Source organism: Dermacentor andersoni, chromosome 1 (genome assembly GCF_023375885.2).
Source record: "Dermacentor andersoni chromosome 1, qqDerAnde1_hic_scaffold, whole genome shotgun sequence".
Lineage (NCBI taxonomy): Eukaryota > Metazoa > Arthropoda > Arachnida > Ixodida > Ixodidae > Dermacentor > Dermacentor andersoni.
In genome coordinates, this window is record NC_092814.1 from 77,740,835 (window position 1) to 77,768,745 (window position 27,911).

Below are 27,911 nucleotides of genomic sequence, written 5' to 3' on the forward strand. Positions count from 1 at the left end.
CTGTACTCCGTCACACCAAATCTATGCACCACAGTGAAGCACGGATCAAGCCACCCAACAAGGAATGAGGACAATAAGCATTCGTCCACTGCCTACCATGAGCGACACCGGCTGGGACGGAAGGATCACGGATGGAATCGGGCACATAATGGGCATAGAGAGAAAGTTTGTGGACAAAGCCGTTTTCTGGCTTTCAAGTGTTTCTCGTAACTAAATTCGTACCTTTGTCATGCACTGCACGGATTTGGTGAGGCGGGACAGTTACAGCACTCTCCGACTATTCTGCAGTTCCCGCTTGCTTCGTGCAGAAGTTCGACAACCAGTTTGTCAGAGCCCATCCGTTCCTTTCGCTAGCCGGATGTTGCTTAATGTAGTACGCTTAATGGTGGAGCGGAGTTTATGGGTGGGTGTTTGCCGAATGTTCAGCAGTAGGCAACTCAAAGCATCTGCAGCAGTAACTGGCAAAATGGTTCTTCACCGTTGCAGATTTCAGTCATGATAGAGGAAATGCCAGTGTTTGGGAATGCCAGAGGGAAGCTATTAGAGTTTTAGAAAGAGTAGAACCAAGGTTGGGGGATGCTATTAATCCTTCAAATTAGCATTCCCCCCCCCCCCCCCCCCCCCGTGAAATCTGCACAGGAATGACTGCAGGCTTTAAAACGAAAATGCTCATTCTGGCATGCCGTGTGCACTACCTGCAACGGAAAGCCCAACCTGACGTGCACCAGTGCAGATAGTAATAAACTTGCCTTCGTTTTGGTACCAAGTGTAATCTGGGGTGGTCTCTCCTTCCGGTGAGAATAAATAGGATAACCTCGTCTAGCGGGTTGTCGCGGTTTCCATTTTTTATCCTAACTGTAATTTTACATATATCACAACCTAGGCACGACAGAATGTCCGTGCTGAACAGCTACAATGGCCAATGTGTCAATTGGCTCAATAGCTTTTGCTATTAGCACATGGTGCTCTACAAGAACTGGAAGCACAGTTGTTGCATATACAACATAAAATAGCAGCTTTCCCAATTAAAAAAAAAATGTACAGCAGAGGAAGCACGGTGTTTGCCAGTGGTGGTGTAGCCAAGGACTTGCTGATAAAACAGCCTGGGATCCATATTTGGATGCAGTGGATACAATCCTACATGTCCACTGAGCCTCACACCAAAGCTAGGGTGCCTAGTATTTATGTCACCACAGCCTATGAGACACCAGAAACCAGGATCAATACAGCAAATGCTGCTTGTGTCTGTCAAGTTCGGTATGCAGTTACATATGACACAAAGGGATAATTATGGTTCCACTTCAGCATCGATGAGGTGAAACCACAGTTGCAACCCCCCGCATACGAATACCAAGTACACAATTCAAATTATCAAAAATAGCCAAGACAATCCCTGTGTGCATAGAATAGAGTCCAAATTTATCTGTGTGCTGATGTCAAATTCCTGCAGATGCCACCGCAGTGAGAAACAAGCCAGTAGAAAAGGAACTTGGTTAAAACTCTACATATGTCGTCATTGTGTCCGATGCAGTTAATTTTTTTTTGATGGCATCCTAAGTGCTCCCTGCAGCTACTCTTCTTACCAAGTCTGAAAAATAAGCTTTGCTCTTATAACTGACTGAATGTCGTTCTTGTTCCTTTCCGAATTCTATGACTTGGTTACTTTACCATCCTGCATAAAATGCACATCTATTAGTGTTTGCACTAGAAATATACTACACCGACAGTGAACACAATTCACTGGCATGCATAATTTTATTAGAACTCTACTTCCAACTAGTAAAATAGCACTTAGCACTCAAAACAGAGTTTCATTGTAATAAGTTGAATGGTATACAATCCATCAAATGGACTCCAAGACATAACTTGTCCAGGGCACAGATCAATTGGCTTCTGACAGAGCTTCTGTGAATTCGCACACAACTGCACCCAAAAACGCCACACAAGCTTCATTCAGTTCATGACTCATCCAGGGCAGAGAGAGTGACCTGTATGTGACATGGTCTTCAAAATGCTATTCTCCATGCAAATTTGCCGACAACTGCATCAAATATTGAACGAGTCCAGTACAGGTCACCCCCAGGGTACAGATCATATGCTTGTGTATGACAGGGGCTTCACAGTCCTCAAATGTAAATTTTCACACAACTCTGTGGAAAACAATGGCATGCAGCAACAGCAAAAATTTCATAACTAGCTGTATGTATACGCCCAGCCATGTTGCATGCAATTTGTTGAAAATACCAATGCACACCCCAGTAACAATCTGACGCCATTGCATGTATGGAGATGGTGTGCCAAAAAATGCACTGCATGTGCTGAAAAGTGATGCATATATTTACAAAACAATTACACTGATGTTAAATCACATTTGTCACACTACTGTGTCACACAGCTGGTGCTCTATGATAATGAGAAGAAAAGTCAACAAATAATGATTATGATAATTTCTGTGATGAAGGACATTGTGTACATAAAAAACAAAAGAACCCACAAGACTTTTCAAAACAGAGATGCCAGGTACACTTTCGAGCCAAAACCACACAGAGACTGACTTAGACCATGAGGCGGGGGGCCAAAACATGAACATATCACGCTTTGAAAGCCTTGGGGAACCAGAACACCTTTCTCCATTACCACGTAATGAAAAAAGATTCATAAAGAAACCTCTCATTCACTGAAAATGCACAGACGAAAGTAGTGATGCACTCTTTCTAGATGCAAAAAAAAAAGGAAGCACGAGTAGGTGCTGACCTATGGCAACTGTACAACAGATATACGCTCATACAATGACCATTCACATTCAAAGCTGTTCATGTGAGACACAAACTCAGTATTTATCATACAGATGACTGAAAGCTCCTGACACCATTCATGGTAGAGTCAACAATGTTTCATAGACAGCTGGCAGCACAAGGCAGATAGGAGTGCAGATGGAAAGAAACAATGGTTCACTGATGCTATGTCCATGGAACAACCAAACAAGAGCACAGTAGGAGAAAACACAGGATCGTAAAACAACCAAACAAAAACAACAAAAATACAAATAAAGATATGAGGGTCAAGTGTCCATGGAACAACCAAACAAAAACACATGAGAAAAAAAGAGGGTCCAATGGAAACCCTGCTGGCAGGAGCGATGAGACATTGCAGTGAAATATGGCAGAAACCTTATCTAAACAGCGTCACCATTTTCCTGCATCAATATGTAGGTGGTGGTTGTGCCATCTTGAACTTTCTCTTCACTCGGTCCATTCACCCCAGGTGCAGCTGGCATTGCCAGTATTGTTTCGTCTTCTTCATCCTGGCAACATCAATAACAGAAGAAATATGCAAAATAAGCTCCATGGCAGGTAATCTAAAATCTAATGAAAAATGTTGGCAAAAAAAGGTGCGAGCCCATACATTGAAACCGAAGCACTCCTCCATGTCTTTCTGCTTCTGTTCAAGCCGCCTGCGTGCCATCTCAGCCTCTCTCTGTGGTGCATCCAGTTCCCCCTTGCCCATGCCCAGCACCTCCTCACCTGCACACAAAACAAAGAAATGAAGCCTTCAATAGTAGTAGTGAAAAATCAACAAAATGCAGGAATTCAATAAAGTTTCTAATGTTTTAAGCTTCCGCCAAGTTCATAGTTAAATGCGAGCCCCATAGCCCCACAGCTTGACTATGAGAGACACCTAAATAGGGGCTCAGGATTAATCTTCGGTGTATCAGGTTTTTTTCATGCGCACCCAAAAATGCCTCGGTTCAAAAGCATTTTTGCAGTCTGCCCTGATCTTCTATCAGAAAGTGGCTGCAGTAACTGTAAATAATATGAACACGACATGCGCAGTGCTTGGCTGAAACATTTATGTATATCTAACAGCAATTTCAATGTCTAACAAACACTTTAGCCAAGCAAAGATATTTAAACCAACATTATTTTTAAAGACCACCTAAATCAGTTATGCAACACACTCACAAATATAATCAATACAGCACATCTCTGCAAACATTAAATTTGTTGAGTAATCCTTTGTGTAGCAGCGTATTCACAAAGAATCAGGAGTGATATAGGCCATTTCAAGCTGCATGATTTCTACCAAATGACACAGCAGTTCCCATTGCTTTGCAACTGTTGGAGTCTCATCTCAGATTGCAACAGATGAGACTAGCCACAGACGTCACAAGATTGTTGCAGTAATTCGTGGCATCTGAAATCAAGTTTCTTAGACCATATGTTGTCACAGCTACAGTGCTTTGCCATGCTGAAGACATGCATGTCATGGATATCTTAACATATAACACATTAGAAAATGAAACTGTAACGAATGAGATCACTATAATGGATTTAATGGCATGACATGCATTTCTCTGACTGGATATATTTTGGGTGTGTGTGTCATGCCATGTACATCTTAAATGCCATAGTCCGCATGTCAGGCCATGAGATGATTTCCATGAATGTCATGACATTACCAGAACAAGAACTTATGCCAATGATTATATGGTTGTGTTTGTGATGCTGTGATGATCGTTGCATCGTCATTCCAGCTTCGTAAACAGACTCTTGCATACCATCTGCGCTTGAGCCAGGTGGCACGCACAAGAACATCCCGGCATCTCGGCGGGGTGGTGGTTGCATCTGTTTGTTCAAACAGCAATTGAAAAGCAAGTTTCCCAAGGGAGAGCAACGCACTGCCTCCTCGTTCCTCCCAAAGCTCGTACTGGACTTTCACAGCCCTTCTCGTCGTTACCAGGCCACTTAGCCAAACACTGAGGCATACTCTTTCCTGGTGCACATAGTGTCAGAGTACAACGCTGCATGGAATTCCACCATGGCAGCAGCATCACAGCTCGATCATGGCGTGCAGCTACACCACGCCATCGTCCGAATGGCTATGAAAGGACACAGGCTTTAGGTTGTGCTACAGTATCACCGTCAAGTCATCTGTTCGTGTCCTCTAAGTGATACCACGCAGTGCGATCACTCAGCATTTAGTTTCCTGCATTTCTTACCCATCTTACACCTTCATGCCGCTTGTTTGCATCAACTCAAGTGTTCATAGAAATTATGCAATCGTCGTTACCAGTGCCGCAGCCTTGTTGCTGTCGTCACACACAACCACTCAAGTCAATTCTAGTTCACTGTACTTGCCGTACACAAACATTGATCAACCTGGTTATGCTTTGCGGAACCTCTAACAATGGTGCATAGCCTGCAAATTGCTTCGCATAACATCGATTCCCACAGAGCATGAGGTCTGCACAATTTTTTCTTCCCTCTGTTTTCTGCAACACGGCGTACTGCGCATTCTTCATAGGACAATTTACCAAAGTGCCGTAAATGGTGATGTTGCAGGTACGTCTTACAGAGGTGTTTGTGCGTGTGACCTTGATTTTTTTGCAATAACCAGACCTCCCTCAAGAGGAAGGGCACACAGGCCTTCGTTAGGAATTTGAGCTGTTTTCACGCAGTGGAGTAGTTTGATACTTTGCAGACACGGTTGTCAGCGTGTGATCTATACACCATGCTTGTCTGCTTGCAATGCCCAAACATGGTGAGGGGCCCTTTAACATTTGATCCACAGCACCTGTACAATGTACATATAATTTAAAAAATGAAATATAAACACATTCCTATATTTGTGCTGTCTTTTATAAGCTGATAAAGCATTCTGCCATTGTGAGTAGCAGGTAACTTTAGGTATTGCCCTGACAGACTGCTTTGCAGTTGCAACTTGTAAACCATCTAATCAAAATTGCAACATAATGTGCCTGAATGAACTGGTTGTACGGCAAAGGGCCATTTTTGCTGTTACTACAAGCACCATTTTTGCTGTTGCATAGCTTTGAGCACCAATCTAGTACCCTCTCAATCAAGCCACTGCTGCCACTCTGGATTGGTCAGTGTATTGCTAATGTAACCCGTGGCGTCACACATAGCTGCGCCTTGATGTGGCAAACATGTCAACCCTTGCTACTGACATTATCTGCTTGAAGAGGAGAGGTAGGTGCCGTTATTATTGGTGCAGAAACCTGCAGTACACACAAACAAACAGAGATTGTGTTCATTTTCTCTTCCCGTGCCCCAGCCTTGCTTGCACTACGCCAGTACCATAAAAACCGGAATATAAGTCGAACTTTTTTTCAAAAAACCATTGCGAAAAGTCGACCCTCGTCTTATATACCGAACATTGGTGGAAAAACTACGGAAGTCTTGCAACAATGGGCGGATGAAGTAAAGAGCCGCCATCGCCATCAGCAGTAGCGCGGCGTGGCGACATTGTGGCACCGCCAATTTGCGTTTACATTGTCACAAAGTTATATTGGTTAGAGGCTGCTTTTTCACATTTTGTTTAAAAATGAGCGGAAGCAGACGGCAATTCACCGTCGCCTTCAAGAAAAAGGCGATTGAGTGCGCGGAAGCCCACTGCAACCTCGTGGCACAGCATGAATTTGGAGTATCTGAAAAGAGCATTCGGTACTGGCGGAGGCAGAAGCAGCAAACCAACAGAAAACGTCATTCCGTGGGCGGACCGCAGAACTGGAAGACAAGGTTGCGGAGTTCGTCCGAGAGCTGCGTGTAAGATCGCTGCCTTTGACTGCCGAATGCATACGTTTGAAAGCGGCAGAGATCGCGCACGCCTCTGGACTGGGCAGCGAGAAGCACTAGTCATTCGCCTCTGGTTCGGACGACTCTGATCAAAGGCGTTGCTCTGATTCGGAGTAGCGCTTGTGCACTTCGTGCCCTTCTGTGTACTGTACACCCAGCCAATTTTTCACAGTATCGCGCGACCATCGACCCGCGTGTCTGTCAGCACCTTATCATCATGGCACAGAGCGGCGAAATAGCGAAACTAAGCGCACGTGTACACATGCGCGTATCTCGTTTGTTTCGCGCTCAGCGCCATTAATAAGGTGCTAACAAGCACGCGGGTCGATGGTCGCGCGATACTGTTAAAAATTGGCCGGGTGCACATGCGAACAGCATTTAAATAAATACTGTCACTATTGTGCATGAGTCGCATTTGTTTCAAGGTAAGGGTGTCTTTCGGTACTTTTGCCATTGAAAAAGATTTTTTTCATTTTTAGAATTCGTTAGTTGGGGGATCGACCTATATTCCGGTCCGACCTATAGTCCGGTTTTTACGGTAATTCCAAGATGGCATACCTCTGTAGATTACTGTACAAACATATGTATGCATAGAGGAATGTCAGAAACTGATGTAACATAGGGAGAACTGCAGCAGAATGCAGGAATATTCAAAAGGGCACTGCCTGACTTTTGCTACATAGTTGTGTGCAAGCTACAATTTTTTTTTTATTACCTAGACAATTACCCTCCCTTAGTGCATTTCAGGTAACATTTACTATGGCATCGTTTCTTTTGCAAGAAAGGTAGGCAAACAGGCTCCAACTTGTAGCTACCACAAATAGCAGCTACAAATGTGGAACTACAACTATAGACTATGCAATAGCACTCATCCTCTCTAATGTTCACCCTTCGTCAATTCAGAGGATGAAAATTTCAATTAAACAAATTTCAACAACCATAACACAAAGAATGTTCTAACCGCACAGTTCGTATATCTCCAGACAACTCGCTCAGTAAGCAAATAGCAAGGAATATAAAGGCAACCATTATGTACTATGAGTACTTTGAAGGTGGTCATGTAAAATTACCTTGATTGCTTGCAGCTGCCTCCATAGTGGCATATTTCCTTGGCCGTCCACGTGGCCGTTTCATTGGTACAAGTGCTAAAAAAGAGGGGAGGGGGGGGGGGGGTAAATTATTTCAGTTATAATCCTTGCATAAAAATAGCCCATAAAAGATCACAATTTAATGTGTTATATGTCAAAATACAGAACAGAGGACAACACATAAGCTTTTACAATCAAAGACAATGAATGGAAGGCCCTCCTAGATTGCAAAAGTACAGTCACCAACTGATTATTCGGACAGCTTTAAGGACCCACAACTGGCCCTATTGACTTAATCTATACTTATAAGGTCAGCATAAATTTTGGACACCTTACAGCGTGCCATTCAATAATTTGGACTACGCATGCTAATTCGGCCAAAGAGTCGAGCAGAAGGGGCAATGATATTTTTTATACGTCAGCAGCATGGTCACTGGCACCGCCTTGAAACCAAAACTAATGTAGGCTAGTCAATCTATTAAGTGATCAACCGTACCTAAACCATGAAACGACCTAAGCCTCTAAGTTGTAAAGCATGCATTTGTGGTTCTCAGTGACCAGCATTTGTTCCTCCACATGTTTAAAGCAGTATTCACGAGGGGGAAGGAATTCCTCACTTAGCAGTGGGAGTGTGGATCATGTGACGACAATGTCGTGCCTTATCAGGGCCAAGGGGCCGACGTAGACATCACCGGGAGATGGGCGACGTTTTGCTGCACTGGTACAAAACATCCCCTCTTGGTGGAAAAGATAACGGGAATTTTGCTCACTAGTCTAGCAACCTATTTACACCATGCTTACAGGTGCTTGAGGGTCTTGTTCACTTTACAGTGATTGTTTTTCAGTGGCACAAACACCTGCTGACATGTCAAAGCTCAGTAATGAAGCGACTCCACATTTCATCTCGCTCACACAGGCATGGGTATGCTGGTGTGAAGAGTATAAGCTGCTGAAACCATCGGTTAACATTGACATCCTTCAATCCTTGCACAGCCTGTGTGAGCAAGGTAGCAGTGCGAAGCTCCCCTTCAAGTCGAGGTCTCCCCCATGTGAAAACCGTTAAAAAATTCATCGACGATTATGATACTCCCTAATGCGAAATTTGAGTGCAGCTCTGTACGTGTTTTCATTTCATGCGTCAATATTTTGTATATTATGATTTATAGGTACACGGTTTACATTAGGAAGAGAACGCTGTGAGTAGTGCACTTTGTTTCTATACAGATGACGAGCGCTACTCTGCCGCTATATCGCAGCCATCAACGCTCGCCTTGCACGGCACTACGCTTTTCTTACGCTTTCATTTCGTGCCACCAGTGGTGAGAACACAGAAGGGAGCGTCATATTGAGCCTTACTCGTAGCCACAAGCCATCGCCCCTTGCAGGAGCAGTGATCCCTGTCACACACGCTGGTACCGCGGACTGGCCTCAGCAGCTGATGCCGCAGACAAGCGTAGCCCTTCCCACCTCACACCACCCTGGCGCCCCCTCAGAAGCGCAGATGAGATCACCTACGCGGCAGTGGATGCCATGACTGCCAGCAACTCGGCGCACGCGCAGGCCGTTTCCCCTCCGCTCCTCTGCCTTCTGCCTCATGCTTTCACTGCACCCTCCTGCTCCACTTTCCTGCTTGTGCGCTCTTCTTTCATTTCATGCTGCGCTCTGCGCTTGCTTTCACCTTTTGTTGTGCTCATTCGTTCGGTTATGCCGAGGAACGACGCCGACGCTCCATGCCGTAACAGCCGCCAAAAGCTGCACTTTAAAAAGCAACATGGTCCCGGGTGACTTCTTTGACTGCTATTATAAATTTTTCTCACTCAGAATCAGTTCTTACAAGAGCCTGTTTGTAAAAAATTTCACCATTCAGCTAGATAATGCTGAGGGTGGGTTCCAAACTGCTTGAATGCATCAGCTGCCCATATTCACTAACTAAAAATTATTGAAACTGTCATTTATGCACATAACCACGAAAATTTATGCTGATCTAGAGGCCACCCATCTAGGCACTTCAAACAAACATAAGGGCACTACGATTTATATTAGTACAGTAGGTTCTCATTAAACAGAACCTGAAGGTTCCAAGGAAATATGTTCTGTACAGGAATTTCATTTAGAGAGAGACTGAGCTCAAGGGCACACAAGAAGCTATTTTGAAAAGGGCAGATACTTTATTGCCAACAGCAGATGATAGGTGTAGCAGATCTGATTAGAAAGCTTCTTCTTACAAAGCTTATACTTGCTTGCAGCCACTGACTAGAATTAGCAGCACAAAACATAATTACAAAGAGAGTCATTTAGTAACGAAAATAGCCGTTTTAGTGATGCATCTACTCTCAGTAATCGACAAGTTTCTTCCTTTCCAGCATGAGCGCATTGTGTGGGCGTATCTGTGCCACCATCAGAAATGCTAATCAAACTTGCAGCTCACCAACATTGCCAACACAAAGGAACCACAATGCCAATAGAGCCACATTAACCAGGGAAAGGTGTCTATAACCTTGGCACCAACAAAAGCCAGCAAAAGCCGCCTTAGCAATAAAGTAGAAAACTGGCAACAAAACCTGAAAAGGAAAGGCATAAACAGTGATGCCTGTCGCGATGCCGCCGAGATTGGCTGCTCAGCTTCATTTTTGGTAACCTTTTCAGTTCAGTTTAATGAATTTTTTTTTTGCATTGTCTTATTGAAAAACCAACCAGCCATAAGGCTGTTTATTTATTTATTCAGTTACCTCAAGGCTCCCAAAGGAGTATTGCGTGAGGGGAGGATACAGGGAATTAGCAAAAAGAAAGGAGTACAAAAAAATTATACATTGTTGTCGAGTAAACATGAAAGAACAAATATCTAACAATATAAGTAACATGATAAATGAAACAAAACGACTGTGTGAAGTAGCAAAAAAGGAGTACCAAGAAATTAGACAAATGGTAGTTGGTGAAGATGAAAGAACAAGTCTCTAACAATGTTAACGCAATACAAAACAAACTAACAAACAAAACACACAAAAGAAGAAAATATATATAACTTTGCTAAAAGCATTTACTTAGGTATGCAGTAAGGTTTAGACGTGATGAATTATGTAAATAATATGCATAAGCATGCTTTAAAGGATACAGGGTCACGAATGTCAACTATGTCGTTTGGTAGGTTATTCCAATGCTGAATGGCACGTGGTAATGCGGAAGAATTGAAAGCGTTGGTTCGGCCACAGATACACTGGAAACAGATGATTATGCAGACGCCGAGATGTACGAGTGAGCAGCAGGGTGGACAGGCGCGTGCTATGGACTATTTTGTGAAACAGACAAAGCAATGCTATGGTTCTTCGCGATTCAAAAGATGAGAGGGCTAAAGATGACTTAATGCTAGTCACGCTAGAGTTGCTGTGATAATCTCTAACAATCAAGCGGGCGGCAAGGTTTTGGACTGACTCAGAGTCGCGATTAGATAAGCTTTATGAGGTGACCAGATAGGGGCTGGGAATTCCAGTTGTGGCCTTACGAATGTCTGATAGGTGATTTGTCTGGTGAGGGCAGGAGCATAGCGCAGGTTACGTTTAAGATAACCGAGCATACGTGAGGCTTTAGCAGTTATTTTTTCGATGTGCGCAGACCATGACAGGTTAGGTGCAAGGAGAATGCCAAGGTACTTGTACGAGTTGGTGCGTGTGACGAGGTTCATACCCAATGAGTAATCGAAAGCAGAAAATGTATTTTTGCAGGTGAATGTTATTAGTAGTTTGCATTTATCAGTGTTTAGGGTCATTTGCCAAGAAGAGCACCAGTTAGTAATACAATCGAGATCTCGTTGGAGAGCGACACAATCGGAAGGTGAGCAGATTTGACAATAGATCACACAATCGTCTGCGAACAAGCGAATGGATGACGTTATTTCGGATGGCAGGTCGTTAATATAGATCAGAAAAAGTAATGGTTCGAGTATGCTTCCTTGTGGTACACCAGATGTTACATCACTGATACTGGAAGTAAAGTTATAGACGACGGTGAATTGCTCAGGGAATGACAAGAAATTTCTTATCCAAGATACTGTTAGGGAATCAATGTTTAAGCATGAAAGTCTGGCTATGAGACGGCAATGAGCAACTGTATCCATGTTTAGGAAGATATCCGTAGTCAATTCTAATAGTTGCATTTCACATGATAGTCCTTTCCTAAAACTATGCTGATGTTTAAGTATTAATTTCATTAACCATGATTCTACTCTATAACTAAACAACTGCATATGTACTGTATTGCAAAACGAACTCTAAATTGAGAAAATTAAGCTGGAGGAGGAAAGGGAGGGGGGGGGGGTTGCTGCTGCAGGGAACCACTTTTGCCACACCTGCCTGATCTCAATGGTGATCTCAGGGTGTTATCTGCAACATGACCTAAAAAAAAAGTTGGCAAGAAGCTTACCAGCTTTGTTTACCACCTCGGTGACTACAGTTTGATCCTGAGGAACTTGCTGAATGATGGTAAGCTCTTGGCCATCAGCACCAGTGAGGACACCACCATTACTGGTCATGCGCAGCGCATCCTCGGGGACTGCTCGTATTGCATGCTGCTCCATAGTTACACCATCTGCTGCAGGAATCTGTATCACCTCAAATACAACAACCTGTAAAAGGAGCAGTGCCGGAAATCAACATCACATGAAACATTATTAAGAAGTCTTCATTGTCAAATAGCAGTTGGCTAAAGCAACAGAAAACTAAGCACACATGTAAAGATGTCTCGCCATGCCCCAAACCTCCTTACTTTGTCATTTTTGTCCTACTCCACATGGTGTCTTTCCACCTTATGAAATGCAGGCGCACAATAAAACGTAACAGAAAGCATGCTACCCAAGTGAGCTTCAACGCAATACGGACACATCCCACTGTTTCATTTAGCCCCATAGCTTGAGCTTGCAAAATTTCCAAACTTGCCAATATTAAACAGCAAGCTCATATAGGATGTGGAGATGCCTAAATGTAAAGCTGCATTTCACATGGCACTCCCCTGTTTTGTTCTGAAAGCTTGAGCGTAAGATTGCTATGCAGTAATGTGAGAATATTACCCCCTGCAGATGCCGTCTAGCATGCTGTACACACGTCAAATCCACTTATAAATAACGATACCAGTTTTAACAATATATCCATTATAAAAATGAAAAGCTGTTGCACTGTCAACTTTTGCATGTTTTCTATGGGGAAATAACCTGCTTACTACAATGTCCCCATGCCGCATTATCAGTTATAATGATGGTCTGGCTGCTGGATGTCCATGACGAAAGGTAATGGAATGCGAAATCCTTGAAAAAAAAAAAGTGAAATGCAAGCCACTGCACAATCGCCTGTCACCCCAACTGCCGCCGCGCGCTTTTTTCCATGAGAGATGCACATCAGCCTCGCGTGCATCTTTTAGCTTGGTACTTTTGCTAGCTTTATTCGCAAATATAGGCAGACATTCTTTGGTCATGAATACAGGTTGATAGTTCATTTTAGGTAACATTAAAAAAGAAATGTTGACCTATGTTCGAATAAATATGGTAGTTATGCACCAACTCGACCAACATAGCACTCTGCTAGTAGTGAGCTGCAGGTACCTGCTCCATGCGTTCACTTCGGAACTGGTGCCTTTGCACAGACTTCTGCAGCAGACTCATTCAGAACAGTCACCACTGTTATCCATTCAACTTGAGCCGATACAAATACTATTCAAAAATTTGAAATAGCAACTCCTTTAATTCTTGTTACCAGTAGAGATGTGCTCACTTTTGGCGTTTTTATATTTTACCATTTCGGGACTTGGCAGTCACAACAAATACTGCGATATATAAAATTAAACACATTGGTGTTGTGAATGGTTGTATAGCAGTAACGATTGCACAGAAAATTTTTGAGAATTCTTATGTGAAACTTCAAAGAAACACCTCAAGCAACACGAACGGAAGTAATATTTTGCTATTTTTGTACTATAGATTGCGTTCAATCAACTGTTCTGTGCAAGCAAGGTGGTCTAGCGTGCGTTAAACTGGCGCTGGAGCCTCCACATGCTTTGTTCAGTTCCTATACAGTACTGTGGAGTGTTGCACAATACTATACAGTAATGAATAAATATACTTGCAGAGGCATTGTTCAAAATTTAAGAGATTAGACAGCTAGTCAAGCTTCGGTCGAAGGTCAATCTGACATTGACTGCGTGCTCTTGTTTGAGTGAAAACCCCACATGACGAAAAGAATCGCTAGTAATAATTTGTACAACACTGTCTAAGCAGTGCCTGATAAAAGCAACCCACAGTGGCGAAAATAAAGTTGCACTTGATATTAGTCGAACACAATATAAAAAATAACATGCACTCATCACCGTCTACCATTCTTAAAATAGCCTATATACGTCAGATCAGAAAATAGACAACCAGAGAGAAGCTTCTGTCTCTTCTCTGCTGCTTTCATTTAAATATTATGTTGCCAAATTCTAGAAGTTCTAGGAGCACTAGAGGCTAGTTTTGACGAGACCTCCAGTCAAAGTTACGTTTTTCCCCGACTGCACAATCTGCTAAAAATAGTATAATCTGAGAAATAGTTAAAGTTCAGTCGTCATTTAAGATGATGCATGATGTTGCTAATAGAATTCCAAAGGAAATGTTTAACAACGCATCGAAAAACTGTCGATCAAAGTGATCAATTTCTATAGGTGTGGTAACGAAAGAGTTAATTGAATACAATTTGAACAGAAAGAACTATTCAATTTTTATTCGAAACTTGGCATATTTGCACACTCGTGGAAGAAAGTTCATTCCCAACTGCATGAAATGAGTAGTATGATAGAGTCAAGAACAGGTGGTGGGCCTACCTGCTGGCCTTCATTGACCATGCCATCCTCCATGCCCATATCATCCATGTCGTCATCCTCATCATCCTCCATCATGTAGTCATCCTCCTCACCATCTGGCTCTTCTCCTGGACCCTTGGGCTCACCAATGCGCATAGCTTCTGCCCGTTCAGCTGCCGTTGCTTCTGGGTCGTGGATTGCTAAGTGCCGGATCAGATTACCCTGCAGAAACCGCCAAGTAATTTCACCAACACAAACAGGATTTGCAGCAATGTCTCATTCCTGCATTGTGCTCTTGGCCTAAGATTCTTTAATGGAGGCTGGAGATGTTTGTTTGGTTATATGCCTAGCATGCTATTCCAGGTGACAAGGGTGACATTTTGACCTCTACCTGCCGTGCCAATATGCCAACAATTGTGGTTGTCATCCTATATTACACGTAACAAGTTTTTCAGTGGTTAAGTATAGCAGCAACAGAAGATATTTGAGGTAACTGAGGTATGCAAGCTGGGATCCAACAGAAGCATATGCACATCAAAGACGTGAAACCATGTGAAGAAATGACCGAACAGGAAAGAGCATCTCTTCATTTCTTTCCTGCCCAATTGTTTTTTCACATGATTTTGCATCTTTTCCATCGTAAGAAGTATGAACCACCTATCCCAGCAACAATCAGTGGTATGCCCACCTATGCCTATTGTGCGTTTCTATGGACAATGTACGGCACAGCTTTTCCAAGGCACATAATATGCCTGAACATCGCTTTGTTAATGTTCTATTTTTCCTGACTATACCTTCAATACCATAAGAGTACCCTGTTGTTATACAGCTGTTGCATTTTTCTGTTATAACTTAAGTGTGTCTGGGTTGCACATTCACCACAATGTTTAGCCATATTGAGGCTCAAACTTTCAGTTGCCAGTTATTGCATTCACAATGAAGCTGTGTTGCGGGAGTTCCACAAGAGCTTTTGTGTGACACCGTGGTCAGTACTGATGTTGGAAGCTTGGTTCAGTGGAGGCAAGTAACACACATTTTGAGAGATTGAGAATGAAGAGTCGACTGACTTCATTCCAAAGTAAAAGCAGGTTTGCCAAGTGGCTGTGGTGGTGCCTCAGTTGGGCAGCCACCTCACTTCCAAGAAAGAGCAGGGGGCAATGACCCTCAGGTGTAGGCAAGGCAAGGTAACTGGATTTCCCAGAAGCGGGGAAGACGTATAGTGAGGGACGGTTGCTAGACTGAGCTGAACCGGCACAGCATACAGGAACATGCATTGGATATAGCAGACTATGGAAGTATTAAGTGAGTACTGACAAAAAGATTTGCATCCAGCTTTTTTTTTTTTTTTGCTTTATAAGATAGGTGTCGACCCTGTAACTACAGTGTCGGGGTCGTCAGTTACGGGCATACATCAGTTACTGAACTCATTAAAAGAAGCGGACTACCTTCAGTTACTAACAGAATTCCAATTTGTCAGCCGTTCTTCAACCAGTTAGTAAAAGGCTATATAGTGGAATCTCTATAAACGGAAATCGCTTAAACAGAACTGCCTCTTAAATGGAACACTACCCTCATGGTTAGTTGGTTTTGTATTCATTGAATTGTACTAGTCAGCTTTGTCTCTCAGTAAATAGAACTCTGATAAACGGAACCAATTTCCCTAGTCCCTTGAGGTTCCGTTTAAAGAGAGTCTACTGTAATAACATTAATACATCACCAATTATTACTTGCTCTGAAGGACACAAGGAAGGATTCATGCTACAAGATAACGGCATTCTTTTACAGTAAAACCTTTAGTTCCCCGAAATAACAGTTTTTTTTTTCTTCCTGGAATCACTGTTGAATGGCATAACCTTCTAATGATGATGTGACCCAAGATTCATTATCATTTGAGGAACACAGCACTTTCTTGTGCATTTTATTGTTTATTGTATAATTTAGTGTTACTTATGGTTTTGTCTCTTTGCTGCTAAACCAATTATGTCATTCATTAATATTTATGTACCAGTTATTTTTTCATGTGTTTTGTATTTTGTACCTTATTATTTGAAACAGTTATGTACCACCCCTGCTATGACCTCTCTGGGATCGCAGTATAGTACAGTAAAGGCTCGTTAATTCGAAATTTCGGATAATTCGAAGCAGCTGCCTCGGTCCGTCCAACAATGTATTGAAAGCAATATGTAACGCTTCTCGCTAATCCACATACGAAATCCTCACCGCCACCGATAATTCGAACTCCGCGCTATCGTGGATGGGGAGAGTGCTAGTGCACGGGAACACGTTGGCGACGATCGCTGCCATGCAGCTTTGCTCTTTCCATCTGCGGCCGTCTCTTGCAGGTCGGTTCTCTCCCTCTCTCAAAACCTTCAAGATAAATATGAGGGCACCGTGCTGCGTGTTTTTTTTACTTATTTATTTACTGTCCAAACTTTCCGCTTCTGAATTAAATCAGGATCAGTGTCTTTTGCTCTTCATTCTTTATTTGCCAACACTCCAAGGCAGTGGTTTGTCATTTTTCTGACTCTGTAACATTCCTAGGTGCAGTCACTATCTGATTGTTTATTTCCTGCCTAATTGCTTGTGGGTCTGCTCAGTCCATCACCCATGCTTCAGTACATCGACTCAAGAATAGGCTACATTTGAGTGTAAATGGGGGTAGATTTGTCTAAATAACATACGAGAAACTTGCTATGCCAGGAAGCGGTGCTACCCCCTTTGTCACCCTGTAACGAACGGTGCTCGTTCTTGCCGATGTTCCAGGGTTGGAAGTCCTGTCTTTTAAAGTTAGTGATAGAAGGCCGACGCATGAGTGAATTTTGGTCCTCAAGGAAAGCCGTGCATCACCAAGGGTTGGCAACATAGAGAGTCCAGGTGTAGCAGCGATCAGTGGCCTTGACCACATGGATTCATTCCATTCCTTAATATGCCAGTCACTAATTTTATAGCCATCTACTGCACACATCTTCCCTCTACCATTTCACATTTTGCAGCGTGAATGGAGCACAGTGCGTATGCGATTACCCAGTCATATTTCCGACAGCTGTCGCATGGTAGCAGGGCCGAAGCGGTCATGGTTTCGCACTCGTGCACTTTTACTTGAGGCAACATGCAGTACACCGCCGAAAGGGCCATCTCGTTACTTAGAGCAAAGTACTCTGCGCAAAGGGTCTATAATAAAGTGTGTGAAAAGGCTCTGGTATAGAAAGAATAACACAGTATATACTGAAGCATTTGCAAAGTTGTGGATAGATTTCAGGCAGTGGCAAAATAGACCTTAAGGAAGGATGTCAGAACTCCCTCATACACCTTTGCTGTCTTTGATGCTCAGATTGGCATACATCTGCAAAGGTGTCTTTTCTGCATCCTCTGCTACAGCCCACGACAGGCCAAAATACTTCTATCAAACTGTACTCTATAAAAATATATTCCTGCACAGGATGTATGCCTGAAAACAGCATATCAGCTTAAGCAGCTTTTCCAGGCAAGAAATTGCATACTTGGACTGTCACTGCAATGCACAAGCTTTAGGCCTTCAAAGTGTGGGAGGAAAAAAAAAAATAGACAGACAGACAAAAACAACTTTTAAAAACTAACTTGTTCAGGCCATATGACAAATGCTTCCACAGAAACTATCATTCCACTCCCCTGTTGACACCTTGAAGTACTTCATTACAATGGTGACGCAGTGCTGTAATTACAGTTACTCTGCATTTTAATGCAAAAAAAAAAGAAGACACTCATCCATCAGTCAGCACAAATTTACAATCTACATTTAGTGTCCCTTTTAACTGAAAATAATTGAAAGAAATGCTCTGGTGTCAAATATTAAAGCAAATGTAAGTGGCAAAATAGGTTAAGAAGTACTGGAATTTTTAAAGCTACTTTGCCATATTGAGTTACCCTTCCACTACAAGAATCTTGCTTCAAATATGTACAGAAATCTTGAGTCTTCCAAAAAAATAACTGAGCAAGTTTAGTACATAGTTTGGAAACGAACAACTCGCTTGTAGTGTTACTCACCTTGTGCCGGAATGCCTTAGAGCACTCAGGACACTCATGAGTCTTCTCCTTGGGTATAGGGGGCACATAATTGGGGTCATGGTAAAGATTCTTGTGCCTCTTCAGCAGTTGCTTCTGCCGGAAGGCCTGGTCACATTCATCACAACGGAATGGCTTTTGGTCCGTATGAATCAGCATGTGAGACTCAAGATGACGTTGAGAGATGGATGCATAAGGGCACAGGTCACACTTGAAGCATTTCTCTCCTTCATGGCTCTTTACATGTACCTGGGCAAGAAGGGCAAGATACCACCGCAATATTGTCAGTATTGCACAAAACATTCACTAAGGTAATTTCCAATAGAATCAGGGTAACACTTGATTTCGAATGTGCTGGTTTCAGGAAGGGGCATTCTGCAATTGATCACATGCATGTCATCAATCAGGTAACAATAAAATCTTCAGAGTAAAATCAGCCTCTTTATATGACTTTATTGGTTACTAAGAGGCATTTGGTTCAGTGGCGATACCAGCAGTCATGGAGGCAGTGCATAGTCGAGAAGTACAGGAAGCGTATGCGAGTAGCTTAGCAAATATCTATGAAGATTCCACAGCTACGTTGATTCTCCACAAGAAAAGTGGAAAAATACCGATCAAGAAAGGAGTCAAGCAAGGACACACAATCTCTCCTATACTATTCATGGCATGCTTAGTATTCAAGCTATTAAACTGGGAAGGATTATGAGTGAAGATCAATGCCGAATATGTCAGCAACCTACGGTTTGCAGATGATGTTATCCTGTACAGGAATGGTGGCGGTAACTTGCAACAAATTATTGAGGACCTTAGCTGACAAAGTATGAGTAGGCTTAAAGATTGATATGTGGAAGACAAAGGTAATGTTCAATTGCCTGGCAAGAGAACGAGAATTCATGATTTGCAGTCAGCTTCTAAAATCTGTACAAGAGTATGTTTATTTAGGCTAATTAGTCCCAAGGGACCCTGATCATGAGAAGGAAATTTACATAATAAATACGGGTTGGCAGGCATTACCAATACGGCAGGTATCACCAAATTATGACAGCCAGGTTATCGCTACAATCATTACATTCTGCCGGTACTAGCATATGGGGCAGAAATTTGGAGTTTAATAATGAAGCTTGAAAAGTTAAGAACCGTGCAATGAGCGATGGAATGAAAAATGTTAGGTGCAACGTTAAGAGACAGGAAGACAGCAGTGCGGATAAGAGAGTAAATGGGGGTAGCCAATACTGTAGTCGACATTAAGAGGGAAATGGAGCTGGGCAGGCCAAGGAATGCATAGGGCAGACAACCGATGGTCTATCAGTTACAGAATGGGTGCCAAGGGATGGGAAGTGCAGTTGAAGGCAGCAGAGAATTAGGTGGCGTAACTAAATTAGCAAATTTGAAGACATAAGATGAAATCGGCTGGAGCAAGACAGGGATAATTGATCACTAAGAGAGGCCTTCATCCTGCAGTGGACATAAATAAGCTGATGATGGTGACCACTGCAATAAGGCAACTTGTCGCACACAATGCACACCATGGTGGAACAAACAAAGATTTGAGCAAAGTGCCAAACCTACTCACCAAAAGTAAACAACACTAGATACAACTTCAACTGAACTGTACCCGAATGCTAGCACAAAGAAATGCAAAAAAAGCTAAAAGCCTGTTACAACTTGTTCTTGTCCCCTATCTTTGAATTTAGTCATGTTCCTAGTAACAATCCAAGTGACGCTATGTGTGTACTTGCAATGGATCCCAGTGACACCGCATGTGTACTTGAAATTGATGTCAAAGAATGCAATGCATAAAATACCAACATTTAGCTACTGCCACTTCCATGTGTCCCTGCTTGATGCTAGTTGTTCACTTGAGCTGTGTGCATTTTCTTTTTGCACCTATCAAGTGCTACAGGTCACTTAACACTCTTTCAGTTTTGTTCCATTCCTGTAATCAAGGTTCATAACAGCATTCATAAAAAAATTTCTAAGGGCTTTCAAAGAATCTACAGCCTTGACAAAGCATCTTCAAGAATGAAAGCACCATTACGTTTGGCAGGTTGAAAGCCAAACAATGGCTTCAACCAACAGCAGGCATGTTTTTAAAGAAATAAAAAGTTACATGAAAAAGGGGGTGCTGAGCAATCCCACACCAACTATCACAAACAAGGTGTCACTAACCAGTGGTGGTATTCTGGACACCCGAATTCCGCTGCATTGTCAAATTTGCTATTCTGTCACTTCTGATTGGCTCACAGGGCTGCCACAGCCTCTCACACTGGCTTAAATTGCCAACCTGACGGAATTTGACCGGTGTCTGAAATGGCACCCCAGATCGGATTTGCTTTACTTTTGGCTTGCATCAAACTTGCGGCAAAGCACCTAAACAAAATCCACTAAGCTTGGCCAAAAACAATATAAGTCTTTTAGGCACTTTGTGAATTGTAAGCATTTCTCAAGACCTTGAATATGGAATTTTTGACAATTAAGGGCATCAAGAACACCTACGAACACTGGCAAGAAATGGTCCAATAGTGGGTTGACAATTTCAATAAATCGGTTTATATTTTAAGCAAGGAGTAAGTCTGGAAAGACAGCTGTGCTCTTTCACTGGCCTGCAATAACTGCTCCATGTTTGTCACATGGCATAGGTAATAAAAACAATACAACAAACAGTGTGGGCATACCTTGTATGTGTAGCGGTCTGGGAAGGATTTGCCACACCGCTTGCATTTTAGTGGTTTGTCACTGGTATGCAACTTTTGAACGTGGATCCTAAGATCTGTCTTGCGACCACAGGTGGTTGGGCACAGCTCACACTGGAAGATGGGTTTGTTACCAGAGTGAATGAGCTTGTGGGCTTTTAGGCTGTTTGACTGGGTGAAACGAGCATGGCACACATCGCACTCGTACGGCTTCTCCCCCGTATGGATCCGCAGATGCCGCTTGAGCTTGTAGGTGTCAGGCGAGGCATACGTGCAGTGTGGGCACTGGTATGGCCGTTCACCCGTGTGACAGCGCATGTGCCGTTTTAGCTTGCTTAGCTCTACTGAGGCATAATCGCACTCTGTACAGCGATGTGGCTTTTCATGGGTGTGTCGGTAACGCACATGACGAACTAACTCTCCAGAAGTAGTAAAGGCCGCGTCACATTCTTTACATTGGTGTGGGCGTGTGCCTGTATGTGTATTAACATGATTTTGCAGCGATGCCAACGTCTTGAAGCCCCGCTCACACACTGAACACTTGTGAGGTCGCTCTTCTGAATGACTCTTCATGTGCCGAGACAGTAAGTACCGTTTTGGACTCGTGTAATTGCAGTAGTTGCACATATGTGCCTGTGTCACTGTCTGGCTCTTCTTGGGTGCAATCTTGATGGTACGCATTTTGGCTACTGGCTCTGGTGTGGAGGTTTCCTCTGTCACTACTTCAGCCCCAGCCTTATCTCCTCCTTCATGAAAGTCATACACAGACATGTCCATGTCAGCTTTGGCCAAGTCCTCTTTGCCCTCGTCGGGCTGGGACACAATGAGCACATAGCTGACCTCTCCTGGGTTCGTGTCTGATGGCACAATTGTAACAGTTTGGTAAGAGTTACCAGTGTTCAGGATCACCTGCAATAAATAAAAAGAGAAATTACCAACATTTGTTACTTTAAGGGTGCCCACATGAAAGCCAAAGTGTCAACTTAAAGTCTTGAGCCCTACCTGCTGTTCATCACTTCCATCATGAGCAGTACCAGGCTGCATGGCCACAAATGTGGGCTGGTCTGACGGCTGCACCCCATCTGCCGTAGCCCTCCCTTGTTGCTCAACAGCCTTCAGCAGTTCTTCTGTGCTTTCATGCCGCACCTGCATGTAACTCATATTTAGAAGCTGTCACAATCAGGTAAAAACACTGAAGCACAGTGTAGCAGAAAAAATTCATTTCTGCTGTGTTGCCCACAATGTCAAACATTCATAATGTTGTGAAATCAGTTTAAGGAATGAGCCACAACAGCTTGTCATCAATGAAATGTGTCATTTAGAAATTAGCTTGCAAAATAGAGGGACAAAAGGTCTACTTGTCTCTGGAGGGAGGGAGACCAACAAAATATTTTGAAACTTCTGTCAGCTACCAGAGTCAGTTTCAACTGACTGCATAAGAACACTCACTTGATCTATAGAATCTGGAATGGTGACAGCAATTTCACGTGCCTCTGCTCCTTGGCCCTTGCCAACAGCTAGTACTATCTGCTGGAGACCATCACTAGTGGTGGTTGTGGCTGGAAAGGCCTTGCCATCAGCTGTGGTGGCATAACCCTGAATGGCCTCCAGTTGACCGGTGCCCGTTACTGTAGCAGTGCCTTCTGTGGCCTGTTCAGCATCAGTGGTGTAGAAAGTGGCTTGGGCAGGAGTGTAGTAGGTAGTGGTGCCATCAAACTGAGCCTGCACATGTACAGGTAGTATGACAGCAATGAGAAGGCAACGCAAAACAGCTTTCTACATTTGAGTGCACAGGTAGCTGCCAAACCAAGGTACCATGTGGTCCTCTAAAACTTTCAGCAGCTTCACAGGTTTCGAATAATTGAAGCTATAAGCAAAAACGTTCCCGTAACTTAGCAAGACCTTTTACTTCACTTCCTACAAATCATGTTAAACAAGAAGATAAAGCATCACTTCAAGAGTCTATGCAAAACAGCTAGTTTTGCCACAGCAAGAAAGACTATAATAAACAAACATAGCTTCAACACAGGATATGATGGTTTCTAAGGCATACCTGGCTTGATGTTGCATACTGAAAGCCATCAGCAGTCTGTGTCACATAAAAAGTAGTGGTGCCATCAGCTGTTGTGACTGAAGGCTCAGTCTCAGCTGTGTCAGTCTCTGCGCTTGTGATAACTGCGTCTCCAGCTGTCACAGCTGCTGAAGAAGCCCCGTCACCTTGGATCTCTTTGTTGAAGGATGCCAAGTAGTTCTGTATGTCAGAGATGGCCTCAGAGTCACCGGCACTTGCTGGTTCAGGACCAGTGGAAGTCCCATCAGATGGTGTGTCTGTCTGGTCCGACATGGTTCATTCACTTGTGGATACTGGTTGCCTTGTTTACTTGTACTCAGCACCCCGCAACAAAGAACACACTCAGGTTACAAATCTGGAAATGTAACAAAGAATAACAGCAGTCTGGATGAGATTCCATTTGACACTGAACACATTTGTCAAAACACAGCAATAGTGCAAGTTCAAATTTGGCAATGATTCTCGGCCAGCTCTGACCAAAGATGCAGATATTAGAATTTTGCACACACATTTAAAGAATTTACTGTCAGGACCTATGCATGTGGCCAAAAAAAAAAAGAAAAGGGGAAAAAAGCAAGGAGTGTTGTGCTCTCCATTTTTCAAACAGTTTAGTGGACTGAATTCGAAGACACCTTGCCACAAATTCCTGGCCACTCTGCTTACAGTAAGTGCAACTTGTAATGCATTATTTAAATGTGAAAGTGAGGTGACTTGATGGCTCTTAATTGATAAAGCTAGTGGTAGCAGGAACGACTCTCATCCTAACATTTTATAATGAAATGTGGAATTCGTATGTGGAGGGAACACAACATTAACAGCATTTCTCACACTGTTGTAGTGTTTTACGTAATGAATATGAATTTATATAATGAAACAGTGGCAAAACTACAACAGCACCACACAAGAATTCAGTGGGATGATTACCAACTTTGATGCACTTTGCTTATACCGGTGTCACACAACCATTTTTGATCACAATTAAGCCCAATCTGGATCAGAATTCTCGACCGCAATTGGCTCCCTTGTGCAGCTTGCACAAAGAAACCAATCGTGATTGAGAAATTTGATCTTGATCGCGATCAAAAGTGTGGCGCGTGCCGCCCGTATTATGTTCATTTCTATTTATGTCATCCAAGAGACCGAGGTACCAGTTCTTTCATCTCTTTAGAAAGACCAGTGCAATGGCTTTCTGAAATCGGCCTAATGTTGCACAATGAAAAGGCCCAAAGGCTCATTATTAGTTTTGCTATTAACACTGCAGTGACCCAGTGTGCAAAGAACTAATGTGGGGTGTGCATTCTGACCAAGCAACTTTATTACTCACCATGACTTGGTCATTTTGCTGCCAAGCACAATATCCAGGGTTAAATCCTTGACCACGGCAGTTGCATTCCAATGGGTGCACATTAAAGTATCTCACGTGATTAAAATGAATCTGTAGCCAACCCCTACAGCATCTCTTCTTGCCGCTATGTTGCTGAAACATTTGATTAGAGATTTGTCGTGTGCATTTTTTTACTGATGCTGCTATGCACAATGTGGCTAGTAAAGCTTGTATTGTCTTTTAAGAAGGATTGCTTTGTCTTTCTGGGGTTTTACGTGCCAGAACCACAATTTGATTATGAGGCACGCCAAAGTGGGGGGACTCCGGATTAATTCTGACCACCAGGGAACTTTTAATGTGCACCCAATGTACAGAACCATGGGCATTCTTGCATTTCGCCTCCATCGAAATGCTGCTGCTGCAGCCGAGTTTTGATCCAGTAACCTCGTGCTTAGCAGAGCAACACCACAGCTGCTATACCACCGCGGCAAGTAAAGTAGGATTGCTATCATGATATATAAAGGGCTACACAGTCACCTTGGTGCTCATTGTAAAAATATGGGGTGCATACTATCAGCTTACAGTCACAGAAGCTGTGACAAAAACCAATTCTGTTGCAGCTTGAACATCCAGTCAGGATGCATTGTAGTAAACCTGCTATGTTCAGACTGCCTGTTTCAATCCTGGGGCACAAACTTAAGTTGCAAAAAAATAGTTATCTTTCTACAGCATGGTGAATTCTTATAGCTGTTTCCATACACAACATAAATTATTAAAATGTTCACTTTTTCCCTTCAACAGTACAAAAAGAGGAGTGCTTACACTATGAACAAGAGCACTGTCTGCAGCAACACAGCCCTTATTCACAGTTTTCACAGCAACACACATTTCCACTGTGAAAGTTGTTAAACATGCACATCAAAAAGCTAATAACAAGAACTTAACAAAATTCAGCACAAGCACTTTCAGTGGCACATTGATAAAAATAAGAATAACTGAGGCACTCATACCTATCGCCATACTTTTGCCAGCAAATGGCCCAAAAATGTTAACAAGCTCCTCAAAAGCAAACTGGCAGCGCTTAAAAATTGATTTGTGGGGTTTACCACACGGTGGTTTTTGCGAGTCGTCGGATTAATTTCGACTACCTGGCGTTATTAAATGTGCACGCAAAGAACGGTGCACGAGCGTTTTTGATTTCGCCTCCATCAGGCGCGGGAAACGAACCCGAGACCTTGTGCTCAGCAGCGCAACACCATAGCCACTGAATCATCGCGGCTACAATTATTGGAGCAATAACGTGAAATGCTAAGCAACGGGATGTACAGTCACGAACGAAAGTTTGGGGACCAAAGGCACCGCGTGTTCCCCCCCTCCCCCTCCCCCGCAGCCTGGGCATTTCGGCTGAATTCAAGAGCGCGCGCCTACGTGCGCTTGTTTGACCAACACAATGTATTAAACCAATTCCATGCCGCGGATCGCGCTTGAATATATTTCAAATTTTTTCTCATGCCGTCGTCCGCAAACTTTTTCTCGCGACTGCACATATTGAAACAAGCAAACTCCTATTAACCCTTTATAACACTTCCTACACAGATGAATCAGCCTAATACACTAAGAATGAAGTGGTCGACAACAGAAAAGAAAGCGCAAGTAATACATATTCACTTAGGTACAAGCACACTGACGTAATATTTTACTTATCCAACCGAGCTACAACACTTGTTCTGGTGTTTGTATCGCCCACGAAATATACGAGTACTAGGAGTGCACTTGCGTTATGAGTGACGAGGAATTTCCAGTCAACGCAATAATTATCAACGCAAGGCCTAAAATGCATTTATCGAAAGCGTGTGCTAAGCAAATCAGCCGTTGAGTGAACTATCACGAACCTAATGTATTACAAGTGTGATAAAATTATTACGATAAATGTTCGCAGAATTCGAAAGCTGCCGTTCTCGAGACACCAACACGGCTTCGGGTTTTTGCACTTATGCAAGCCGAAGATGCTTTGCCCTGCAGATGTATGAATCGCCCAGCCAGTGCCTGCTTGACGTCTGGCAGTTTACACATCAGCACCAATCAGATTATCTCGTTATGGACATGGAAGCTTCGTGCCGAACGCTTCACAACGTCCGCCTCTATACGTGGAGCAGGCGCTGTGGGAGCATAGGGCCTGAAAATTTATGTTCTTCCTCTCCTCGCGCGCAGCGTCTGAACGCATAAGCAGCACATTTGCGACACGAACAGGGCAACACAGGGCTTGGCCAAGCGACGCAAACAAGGTGAATAAACAGCGAAGACCATGCAAAATTTTCACGGCATCAAGTAATGCGGTGCGCACCCACAAGTATTCAGATAGCGGGAAGGCAGTAGCCTCGGGGCCGAGCTGCAGGCACAGCCGCCGGCCGACCTTGGTGCCGCCAGAATGCCCGCTTGGAAGCCATATTTGAACTGAAGCAAACATGGCCTCATGGCGACTCCCTCCCTGGCCGACATCGCGCGTAGCTGCCATACAAAGCTTCCAAATTAAGCCGCGAGCAGAACTACGAGCAACCAGCGTGAAACGTCGCCCAGGGATAGAAGTAGCCCGCGACATGAAGACCCTAGTGATAAACTAGGGAACCAAGATGTCCTAAGCGCCATCTGCATGCCCGATGAGCGCCACCAGTGGGAAAAAGGATCGAGCTCCTTACAGCGCAGGACGGCCGCCGGTCAGCCTACCTCGACCTAATTATTACGCTCCACCGCAACACGGATACTGTTGGATGACCACCATACCTTCTCAACGGCTCGCCGCGCTCGTGTGATCATCCAGGGAGCCAGGAAACTGTCCTTTACGTCTCAACTGCACGAACAGCGAGAACTGTTTCATTGGTCGCAACGTTTAGGCTTAGCAGAGGCACAGACTTTCGCCGCTGATATTCCTCTCGGTTTACGGCGGTGGACCGCGTGGCGTCTACAACTCATTTTTGTGATTGATCGTGCCTATCTTGCGCTCACGAAAAGCTCTGAAAAGTGCTCCGTTTTCCAGATTCCGTGAAAAATAAAACACGAAAACTTACTGGGAAATATCATAGTCCAACACTGGAGGGCGTTGTTACAGTTTCCATAATGGCGGTTTGTCTCTGCAAGAAACGCTGTCGAGCGCGTGATGACTGACGTCAACATCCGGGCTTTCCGAGTGGAAGATAACTGCAAAGGCGCGCTATTTCAAACATGGAAACAGGGGTGCATGCCCTTGCTACGTGGCTGTACTACTCTTGAAGGCCACTATTTCAA

The 27,911-nt window shown here is 43.5% G+C and overlaps 1 protein-coding gene across 4 annotated transcripts; it reads right to left on the minus strand.

The window, feature by feature from the left end:
• Positions 1-1,736: 1,736 nt before the first annotated feature.
• On the minus strand, positions 1,737-27,782 carry CTCF. 4 transcript variants are annotated; one of them, XM_055061625.2, is made up of 11 exons: positions 27,695-27,782; positions 23,288-23,660; positions 22,726-22,956; positions 22,237-22,380; positions 21,217-22,143; positions 18,524-18,790; positions 14,522-14,722; positions 12,101-12,302; positions 7,667-7,741; positions 3,406-3,524; positions 1,737-3,304 (listed from the first exon to the last, which is right to left on the minus strand). In XM_055061625.2, exons 2-11 carry the CDS (start codon positions 23,576-23,578, stop codon positions 3,176-3,178), a joined length of 2,586 nt encoding a protein of 861 aa, XP_054917600.1. In that variant the 5' UTR covers positions 23,579-23,660; positions 27,695-27,782; the 3' UTR covers positions 1,737-3,175. The 4 variants fall into 4 exon arrangements, with proteins under 4 accessions (XP_054917600.1, XP_050047195.1, XP_050047194.1 ...); XM_050191238.3 differs by having other exon boundaries at positions 22,684-22,956; XM_050191237.2 differs by lacking the exon at positions 27,695-27,782 and adding an exon at positions 26,974-27,081 and having other exon boundaries at positions 22,684-22,956.
• Positions 27,783-27,911: the final 129 nt, after the last annotated feature.